This window comes from Rattus norvegicus, chromosome 7 (assembly GCF_021556685.1).
Source record: "Rattus norvegicus strain SHRSP/BbbUtx chromosome 7, alternate assembly SHRSP_T2T, whole genome shotgun sequence".
NCBI lineage: Eukaryota > Metazoa > Chordata > Mammalia > Rodentia > Muridae > Rattus > Rattus norvegicus.
In genome coordinates, this window is record NC_141540.1 from 8,775,746 (window position 1) to 8,787,545 (window position 11,800).

The following is an 11,800-nucleotide window of genomic DNA, read 5'->3' on the forward strand; positions in this document are numbered from 1 at the left end:
GCATTAGGTTTTTTTCTTCTGGAGTCATAAATGTGGGCTCTCCTGGCTTCCCAGGCATGTCTGCCCCTCTGAAGATTTAGCTCTCCCTCCTGTGGGATTTGGGTGCAGAGAAATGTTGACCGATTCCCTTCAGGTCTGAGCAGTATCTGGACTGCAGGGGGTCTGCCGTAAGAGTGCCCCTATCTTCCGGTTCCCAGAGACTGTATACAGTTTCTTCTTGGGCCAGGGATGTGGGCAGTGGTGGGCAGTTTTGTTGGTCTCTTCCGCTCTGCAGTCTCAGGAGTGCCCACCTGTCCGGGTGGTGAGCTCTATTTCCCAAGGGGTTTGGGCATAAATATAACTTCTAGTATCCTAATGTAACTGTCATCTCAGAGTCTTACTGCTGAATAAGCTTACTCTTCCTAGTTTTTTTTTTTTTTTTTTTTCTGAACTCTGACTAGTTCAACTTAGCTCTTCTGGTTCAAACTCCTCTCTGAGCTGATCGATTCATCATGGTTTTCTAGCTTCTCACTGAATTATTCTGTTTAAGAATTACTCTTTTAACTGACTCCGGTAATTTTTTCTAATTTCTGGCTACTTCTTCTTCTTCAGATTCAACTGCTTCTGCTGACCTGCACTGAACTGTGTGATCACACAAACAAACATAACTCACTGCATAATTGTACTCACTGCACTGACTTCCACTGACTAAACAGAAGTCAGCTGAGCTACATGTGCTGGTCATAGTTTCTCTTCCCTGTGCTGTTTTTGAGATAGTTAGGTATATCCTATGTCTAACTCATCCTATAAAATATTTCTCTGATTTATCATTTTGTCTGTCCCTAAATTAGATATGACTTTCAAACATGGCTGCATTCTTCTACAACTAATTTTACCAGAAAGAGTGTGCTAAGAGTTTTTCTGTATTTCAGCCCTAGGACTTAAAAGTCTGCAGTGTGTTTGTATTCCATCAGTATCACGCAGACATAGTTCTTTGGATATGATTCCTTGCTAGAGCAGTGGTATTGCTAGGTTAAATTTTCTTGCCCCAATAGGTTAGAGTTTTTGTTTAAGGTACTCAAAAGTAAAAGAAAAATATCAATACTTAGATAAGTGTTAAAAGGAGAAATATTGAAACGTCAGCACCTTTATCTTTTTATAATGCCCCTTCATGGGAGTAGGGCAAGTCTACTACACAGGATCCCACTCCTTAATTCTCATTTTCTTTTAAAGTCGTTTATGAAATAATCCTTAGAAGAAAACAAAGCTCTGGGAGGACACATTTCAATACAATTGCTGACTCATTTCACATATTTTATATTTCATATTATAATTTAATCATTTCCACCATCCCTTTCCTTTTTCCAAATCTTCCCATGTACCTAAGCCCCTTGCTTTTAAATTTGATGGCCTCTGTTCCTTTAATTGATGTTGGAGGAGGGCACTGTGTGCATGTGTGTACATCCACATGTGTATAAATAAATATAATTATTAATCTGTATGATATAATGTGAATGTATGTTCTCAGAGCTGATCTTTTCTATTGAATAAGCAAGGGATGTGCTCTTTCCTGAGGCAGGCTATTGTTCTCTCAGCATTTTAGCAGAAAAAAATCAGGAGGGGGAATGTTAAATATATTACAGCAGCAGACAATGTTCACTCTCCTTTTGAAAAGATGATAGGTATGGAGTCGGAAAACTGCTGACAACGTTTAATATCTGGGCTAGAAACCTGCTTGAGCATAATATTAGGGGGGTGGTGGTGGTGATTTTCCATAATGTTTGAGTGTGGCTAATAATTGTAGCACAAATGTAAATGGTTCTCAAACCCTGAAAATCTACTGTGGATTGGATGTCAGATTAGCTTGTCACCCCAGATAAAAAGAACAAGTCTCTTCTCCACATCCCAATATTAAATTATACACAAAACCCACCTCTGAAAAGTCTGCAAGAGAAGCGCTAGGGGAAATAGATGTTAAAAAAAACAGCTTACCACCTGCTCTTCCTCATTTAGGAGGAAGGTCGTAAGTGTTGGCATGCAGTTAAATGTAGCTTCTGTAAAAACACCTCAAGCTACAGAATCAGAAGTTACAATTCATACTTCTACCATTGAAGATGTCTAAGTAGAGAAAGTGTCAAAAATGTTAACTTTATTTTCATTTTGTCCAGAGTTTGCTTCTATCATATAGGAGCATTTGAATTTCAAGCCACTATAAATACTCAAATTCATAAAATGCAGGTATAATAATCCAAACCTATCTGAAGCTCTCGTTTAATGGCTACAGCACACAGGCTGTAATTGAAATGGAATGAGTCATAAGGAAAGTATAACATAACTGTTAACTACATTTTATAAAAGACACAAGAAATATATAAAGGCAGAGTCGCACTCATCCACACATTCAGGAATCTCATAAAACACTAAACAGAGATCCCTAATATATATAAAAAGGAACTGTGCAATTAAAAGTCATATGTGTGTATATATATATATATATATATATATATGTATATATATATATGTGTGTGTGTGTGTGTGTGTGTGTGTGTGTGTGTGTGTGTGTGTGTGTGGAAAAAGGAGAAAAAGAACAAACAAAGCCCCAACAGATAATTATGGGACATAAAATCTCGAAAAAATGTTTGCTTATTTTCTGTCAGCCACCTACTACAGGGCATGGGACCTACCCTTAAAAGTAATGAATTTTCCCAGTGAGACTGTCCTGGAGAAAACTAAATTTTCATTTGCAATTGATTAACAGCTGGAGGCAGCTTCATGGTTAGGGTGGGAACTTGTATACCTTTCTTCTTTAGGCTCTAGGACCCTTTCTGGTGTATAGTCATGCAAGTCCCATGCTTGCCCCCTCACTCCCTGTGCATTCATATGTTACTAGATCCTGCTGTGTTTAGATGCCATTGTTTACGTGTTGTACATAACCTCTGGTTCTTCCTCTTCTTCTTCTGCTTCTTCTTCCTTCCACTCCTTCTGCTTCTTCCAGAGGGTTCACTGAGTCCTGATTAAAGGGATTTGATTGATACAATCTGTTTTGGGACTGAATGTTCTGAGATCTCTCACTGTGCATAATCTCTGGGTGTGGGTCTCTGTATTCATTCCTATGTATTATAGAAATATGCTTCTCTGTTTATGGCTAAGCAAAGCACTGCCCTGACAAAGCAGTAACCTACTATAAGGAAAAATACTTTTACCCGCTACAAATGCACTAGAAGTCTAACATCCTAATAACCATGCCCCCTAAAAAACTGACTGTCAAAAAATAATTCAATTAAAAAGTGGTATAAATCTCAGTGAGCCCTGCTCAGTTGATTCAGTTTACCATGTCTTCCATCACCTCATATTTCTACAAACATCCCTCCTCTTTTTCCTCAGGGTTCCCTTAGCTCTGAGGGAGAGGAACCAATCCAGTCATCCAGTTTGACTCTCTCTGCATAATGTCTGACTTTGAGTCTCTGCACCTATTCTTATATGCTGCCAGAGGAAGCCTCTCTGATGAAAACTGAACAAGGATAGCAGAATATCATTAGTAATCATGTCTTTAATATTTTTTGACAGTGGTGTTTGGTTATACCATGTCTCTGGATGATCTAGCCATTAAGGGGAATGCATAGGTCTGCAGCAGTTCCTCTGCATAAATGTTTTAGCTGTTAGCTTGATATTTTTGGGACTCCTAAAAGTGGGAGCCAGTGTGCCTCTGGCTTTTTTGCCTGCTCTTGGAATTCTTTTCCTCCTATTAAAATACCTTGTTAATCCTCAATATGAGGACACTTTGCCTTGTCTTATTATATACCTGTTTGTCATGTTTGGTTGTTGTTTTGGGGGGGCCTACTCTTTTCTTAAAAGAAATAGAGAGGGAGTGAATCTTGGGGAAATGGAAGGTGGGGAGGAGCCTGGCAGAGTGGAAGATGGGAAACTGGTCTGGGATGTATTGCACTACAGAATAATAAATAAATAAATAAATAAATAAATAAATAAATAAATTCAAAACTAAATAAATGGTATACAAATATAGAGAATTTTCAAAAGGGAAACTCAAATGGCTGAGAAACACAAAAAATGTTCAACATTTCTACCAATTGGGGGAATGCAAAACATAACTACTTAGAGATTTCACCTTACATTCATCATAATACCCAAGATCAATAGAACAAATGATAGCTATGCTAGTGATGATATAGAGTAAGGGGAATACTCCATTGTTGGTGGGAGTGAAAGTGTATACAGATACTATGGAAGTCAGTGTAGAGCCGCCTCAGAGAGCTGGGAATAAATGTACCTCCAGACAATTTTGAGCATACACCTAAATGACACTCCATCATATACAAGGACACTTACTTAACCATGGTCATTATTGCTCTATTTATAATAGACAAAAGCTGAAACCAAACTCTATGTTTACCAACAGAAGAAATTGATAAATAGTACTACCTTTATATAATGGAATATTACTCAGCTTATTTAAAGTAAAGGTCACCTGAAAGTCATCATTCATATGTGTGTGTGTGTGTGTGTGTGTGTGTGTGTGTGTATAATGTGCATATAATTATATAATATAGTATCAGATATATCAATGAGTATAAAGTAATTTCTATGTTTTGGGCCATAGCCTCAGGACATTAGCAATTGCATCAGGTTGTATTGGGAAATGATCCCAAGCCACAACCAATAGCTTAGTCCCTAGCTCACCATTCCACTTCACTCTCAGATGCACTATATCTAGGTAATGCAAGCAACTTTCCCTGACAAACCATAAAAACAGCTGTAACCTTCTTATCTGTGAGTATGGGAGAAATATTTAGAGTGTAGTTGGGGATTATACTGACTTGGTAAAATGGCAATTGTAGATTATACTCCAAGAATCATGATCTCATGATCCCGAGGTAGGTAACTAGGTTTCCAAAGCCAGGTATGATTGAATTTAATGGGCTTTCTGAGTCTGAGTTACCTCATTTTGTATAATATATATTCCAGTTTCATTAATTTCCATACAAATTTCATACTTTTCATTTTCTTTGTGCATGAATAAAATTTCACTTCGTGTACATTTCACATTGTCACTAGCTGTTTATCAGCTGGCTAACAATTAGGATGATTTCTAGGTATTACAAATATAACAACAGTGAATATTGATTTGCAAGTATCTCTGTGATAGCCTTTTAGTATATAGCCAGGAATGCTATCTATGGTTCATGTTATAGCTCAATGCTTAGCTCTTTGAGATATCACAACTCTGAGATGCTATGGAGGGCTTTGTATTTAATTTAATATGATTTATTAATAATTCCAGCAGGTATGAACCTCACCAGTGCTCTCTGCATCCTTGCTATTATTCATTATTTCTTTCCTTGATAATTGACACTCTACTGATGTAAGCTAGAATATCAAAATTCTCTTATTTTGAATTTCTCTGTTGGCAAAAGTCATTGATAACCTTTCGATATGTTAATAAATTTATATTTCTGCTTGTTTTAATTCTCTTTAAAATCATAAATCATTTTGTGGGTTATTTAGTTTCTTAAGGTCTATATTTTTAGCTCTTTTGTACATGTTAGATATTGGAGTTTATTGGGACACGTTACTGCCAAAGATTGTGTGTCATTTGGTGAACTCCCTTTTAATTCTGTTAGATTTTTTTTTCTGTACAGAAGCTTTTCTGTTTTATAATGTTACAACTATGAATTTGGGGGCTTATTGCATAAGAAACTAGAGCCCTATTTAGAACATCCTTACCTACGCCTATGTCTTCTAACGTTCTCTATACATTCCCCTCTTGCTGTGACTCAATATTGTATCATTTATTCATAGAGGTAGCTTTATCAATTTTTATCCTTGGTATATCAGAATATTTTTATAACAGTGCAAAATAAAGTCTTATATTAGAAAACTAATGTAGGTAAGGATCTAGGGGAAAAGAAACCCTGATACATTACTGGTATGAATGGTAATTAGTATATTCCTATGGAAATCAGAAGTCAATATAGAAGCATCCCAAACAACGACAAATAAAATAATTATGCTTACCAGATAAACCATTGTAAAGTGTATACCGAAGGAAATCAGGAAATATACAAGGAATGACAGAATATTTGAACACTATTCAGAGTATTACATTATGGATAGGACTTATGTGACTTCCAACAAACAAATATATTGAGAAAATATAAATATATGTATATGTGCATATATGTGTGTATATAGATATATTTGCACTATATACACACATACCCAGAAAGGAGTAATTTATTGTAAAAATCAAATAAAATAAGAAGAAACTAATGTTATCTCAGAAAAACAAGCTGGTGCTGAGCATATCAATACATTAAGACATACTTTAAGGACATGTCAAATATTTTCTCATATGTGGAACACAGGAAAAATTATATGAAAATAAAGAGAAGTGAGTCTACAAGCCAAGATTAAACAGGGTATTTGGAAGACGTAGCTTAAATTTAATTGGCCTACAGCAGGGTATCTTTACCCATTTAATATTGTCACTTATTATATCACAGTAAAAATATTCTAAAGGTGTGTTTGTGATAAATAATCAAACATTAATCTGTAACAGATTCTCTACAAGCATAGATTTCAAAATAAAATGTTTGTGTATATATTTTTTAGTACTGTAGAATGTACTTTGTATCATGGATGCAGAGGCAGAGATTCTCCATCACGTCAGAGGCAGTGTATTTTCATATTGTGCTGCCTGTAACACTTAGTCAGGTTTCCAATACTTAAGACAAGTGAGTTGTGTGTATTAAGTGATAGAAATGGTAATTTCATTCACCTTCCAACCAACAATAAATTAGTCAAAAAGGTTATCTCTAAAACAACATGAAAGACAGCTACATATTTCAAGTTAGAATGAGGTAAGTAGAGATGATCTCTCCACATTCATTATTTACCGGGATGCTGGCTGAAAGGCGGAAGTGCACATTTACCAGAACACACATACACAACTGAGGAAGATTTTGACATACAGAGAAATAATGGCAAGTGATTAGAAGTCAGATGCAAACTTTTTTAACATTAGAGAATATTTTAATTCTTATGTGATATTCTTCATGGCCAATATAACTACATACAGTTTTATTTCTTGGCCTGTGAGTAAAATAATCTCACAGTGTGATTTGTGTTTTTATCCTATGCAGTATACTGTGAAACGGTATGGTCTATACAATTGTTGAAGCATAATAAATCAGTAGTTTCAAATGAGAATATTCTAAGGTATGATATAATTAGAGATTTCCATCAAACTTGTCAATTGCACAGATTTTTATAAATGAAACCATTATATTATATATTGTTATAAAAATATCAATATGTCTTGAAGAATATTTGAGCCACTATCAACATTGTTTTACAATGTTTTATGTTTATATCAGAGTTTAGAGTTGAATAAATGCCAGGATGCTGAATATTTTACAAACCAAACTTGGTTTGGTATATTAGACTTCTTTATCTCAGGCACACTAGAGTGTCCTGTCTCAGTCTTCAGTTCCTTTAGAAATACTTTATCAGTACAAATGCTCACAAAGCTTCTTCTATAAATTCCCATAAATGATAAAGGTGAAGACATTTATCTCTGAATAACTTTTGATTCTTCATATTTTTATTTTTGTATTTGTACTGTTTTCTACAGAATAACATATACTTCACAGTTGCAAATAACTTTATTTTATCATCAGATAAGAATACATGATCTTACATATCCTCTACTTTAAATGGCTTATATTATTTTATTATTAAAAAATGACATGGTAATTTTTTTCCTAAAGAGAGCCTTTAAACTTTATGAAAAGAGGTTCCACAAAGTAAATTCTAATTAAAATATGGATAAAGTCTTCCATAAAAGCTTTCAGAAAGTATTTTTAGAAAATAATTTATAAGACAGAATATTTTAAAACTAAGTCTTCTGAAATCAGGATTTCCTAGTTAGATATCTTATGCACAGCATACATCTTTGCTTTGATCTTACTTGGTAACATAATATGAATAATAAATAAATAATCTGTAGACCAATATATAAATAATATTTTATAGAAAGAAGATTATTGCTGTGTTAATATTCTAACAGTAAAATGTATATTATCAACAATTTGCTTAGACTTTACTATGTGCTATCACATATTATGTGCTAAACATTGCTAGATTCTTAGTGTTATTTTTCATTCTGATCATGCTCACTTGAAAAATCATCCATGAAATTGTATGTACATTAGAAAATAAGCATTGCCCATATCATTAATTTCATAAATGTTCTTTCCTAGTTTAATATTTTTCTTTGAATTCCTTCACACAAAAAGGAAAAGTAAGCCTTTTAGGCTTTCATGATCATTTATCTTTCTCTTCCCTTTGTGTTTCCTTTAATATGCTACAAAATATATTTCCCTATATTATAATAATCTGCTATACATCTAGTACTAGTACATACTACCTGTGTTTAAATATTCATATTTTAAAATATGAATGAGAATGTGAAAAAAATGTTATATTGCCCTCAATGGAAACATCACAAAACTTTTTGTAATGAAAATATATTGAAGAGGAAGTAATACTGGGATGTCACCAAAGGTACACCACTTGGAACTCTTATAAGAAATAAAATTGAATTGACCCATTTGTTACATGGAAATATTTGGAAGACATTAATGTGATTTACAAAAATTCACTACAAATCTGTAAGTTTTGGCTTTGTTAGAATGATTAAAATTGGCCCAATAAGCAAATTCTAGACACTGACATGGACAAAGATACATAATAAATTCCAAATACATGCTATCATTTGTGTGTCCATTCAATTCTACTTTGCAAAATAATTAGGAGGAAATTACAAGGTATCTTAGTTCCTATGCCTTTGACAAAAATTTGTGAACTTTCAAACTTTAAGTATATTAATATAATTATTCACTAGAAAATTCTGATAGTTATAGAATTATAAAGTATGGTTTAATACTGCATCAAGATAGTGTAGAAATATAAAGTATTAGGGAGTTGGTTTGGGTGTTTGTTTGGTAGAGTTTTTGTTTGTTCTGGTTTGTTTTTTCATCCCAAATGTGATTTCCCCTACCTCCTCCTCTATTCTCAATCCCTCTCTGTTACCTCTCCTTTCCGCACTCCCATTCCCTCCTCCTCCATTTCTCTTCATAAAAGGGCAGGCTTCCCATGGATATCAGCCAACAATGTCATATCAAGGTACAGAAGAGTAGCCTCCTCCTTTCCTATTAATGCTGGACAAGGCAACCCAACAGGAGGGAAAGGTCCCAAAGGCAGGCAACGGAGACAACCCATTCTCCCATTGCTGTAAGTTCCACAAAGAGACAAAGCTACATAACTGTAACATATGTGCAGAAGGCCTATGCCCACCAATCCCATGCATGCCCACTGGTTGGTGGTCTTTCACTAAGAACCTCTCTGAGCCAAGATTGACTCTGTAGGTTTATAACATTCTTTCTAGAAAATGTATGAGCTTTGTATATTTACTTGAAATATTCGATTTCTATTGATAGTTTAAATGTTAGTTATTAGTCTTTCTATAAACATCTTTCCCCTCTCTCACTTGTCATGACTCTGAGGACATGACTGGGAAATCATACTAAAACAAAACATAAATACAAAGCAAAACAAAAAAAAACAACAAAACAGACCTTATGTTAGAAAGTCGAATTGTTGATTCAGTTGGAAACTTGTGTGTTTTTTCATGTTACCCAGTCATTATCTAAGCACATAACTCAAATCATCATCATACTAACCCTTCCAGAATCTCAATGTTGCCATTTATTAAAATTCTTTTTTGTTTTCATTCTTTATAAATTTTATATGTGTGTATTCCTAAATTATAAGTTTTATGAATACTGGGACTATACGGACTTATCTAATATAACCCTCAAATTTTAAATATCACTTGAATAGTCTAATGAAATAAAGCATAGGAAAAATTGGCAAAGGTTAACAGTAATGAAAATAAAAACTTATATTCCAAGTGACCAACATTCAATTTGTAAATACACAATTATACTCAAATCTTTACAATAATGGAAATGATTATTCTTTAAACTTACTAGTGATATGCCAGAAAAGATCATGGGTAAACATAGGTAAAAGATACTTTTTAAAAATATATTGACATCGGTTGAACTAACTAAGAAATTTTCTATGATGAAAAGGAAACAAGTTTTAACATTTGTACCTTTTCTAAAGTTTGTTTTTGTAGACTTGTTAGAATAAAAAAGGAATGAAGAACCAGTCAGTAGAGATTGTATTCATTTTGCTGGGACTGACAGATGACCCTCAGCTACAAATTCTGATCTTCCTGTTTATGTTTTTCAATTACATCTTGAGCCTGATGGGGAATTTAATGATTATCTTTCTCACCCTGCTGGATCTTCGTCTCAAGATTCCAATGTACTTCTTTCTGCAGAATTTCTCCTTCTTGGAAATGGCATTCACATCTTCTTGCACTCCACGTTTCTTGATGAGCATTCTTACTGGAGACAAAACAATTTCCTATGGTGCTTGTTTAACTCAGTTATTCTTCTTCTTTCTATTGCTAATTACAGAGTTCTACTTCCTGGCTGCCATGTCCCATGATCGCTATGTAGCCATCTGTAGACCACTGCATTACCCCTTAATCATGAACAGCAAAGTGTGCCATTTACTGGTCCTCAGCTCCTGGGTGACTGGGTTTTTATCCATCTTTCCCCCACTGATGTTGGGACTCACACTGGATTTCTGTGCTTCCAAGCTGATAGATCACTTCTTGTGTGACACATCATCTGTCCTGCAGCTGTCTTGCACAGACACACGTTTCATAGAATGGATGGCATTTGTCATAGCTGTCATGACACTTGTCATCACCTTGATCTTAGTGATTCTCTCCTACACACTCATCATCAAAACTATCCTATATTTCCCTTCAGCTCAACAGCAAAGAAAGGCCTTTTCCACCTGCTCTTCACATATGGTTGTTGTCTCTATTACTTATGGGAGTTGTATCTTCATGTGCATGAAAACATCAGCCAAGGAGAGGGTGACCTTAAATAAAGGTGTAGCTGTGCTCAACACCTCTGTTACCCCTTTGCTAAACCCTTTCATTTATACCCTAAGGAACCAGCAGGTAAAGGATGCTTTCAAGCAGGTGCTTCGCAGATTGTATTATTCTCAAAACAGTGAATTAAAATTTAGGCCTAAAAAGCATGCTGTTGGACCATGATTTTTAAAAAAGATAACTAATATCAGTTATATCCATGATGGACTATTGTATTCCTATCTTTTACTCCTTAGATCGTAATGAGTATTCTAATTACTTTATGTTCATCTCCAGAATTGATCTCAATCACTAGGAGAAAAATGCTTCTTCAGTTCATAACATGTTCTTTTGTCCTTGCTCAGAAATCTCTCTTTGTGATAGATTTATTTACTACATGTATTGTACAAGTAAATACTGTTAGAAATTCTGAATTAATTCTATGTTCATAGCTAATTGCTAAGCAATTTACTTGCATTGTTAAAAATAGAGACAAGCAGAGAGTATGAAATTAATCTAGAATGTGATGAACATTGTCATGGAAATTCCCTAAGAAATCTGAGTTGATCTGAACATTAAATTAGTCTTGTCTAAGGAAGAAGCCACATAATGAAGCTATTGGTATGAATAAAGAAAATACATGTTGAAGGGTACTGTGATGAGACATATGAAGCCTCAAATGGAATAAGATGTTTCCCTCTAGATTTATAATCATTTAGAATTAGTTGCCAGAATAATTAGATCATTTGCTCAATAGTGTCAGTGCACAATCACATAGCTTGGTTG

The 11,800-nt window shown here is 34.4% G+C and overlaps 1 protein-coding gene across 1 annotated transcript; it reads left to right on the forward strand.

Annotated features, from left to right (window-relative positions):
- The first annotated feature begins 10,222 nt into the window (after positions 1 to 10,222).
- On the forward strand, positions 10,223 to 11,200 carry Or6c212 (olfactory receptor family 6 subfamily C member 212). Its single transcript, NM_001001370.1, is given in 1 exon segment — positions 10,223 to 11,200. A coding segment is annotated over 1 exon segment (978 nt).
- Positions 11,201 to 11,800: the final 600 nt, after the last annotated feature.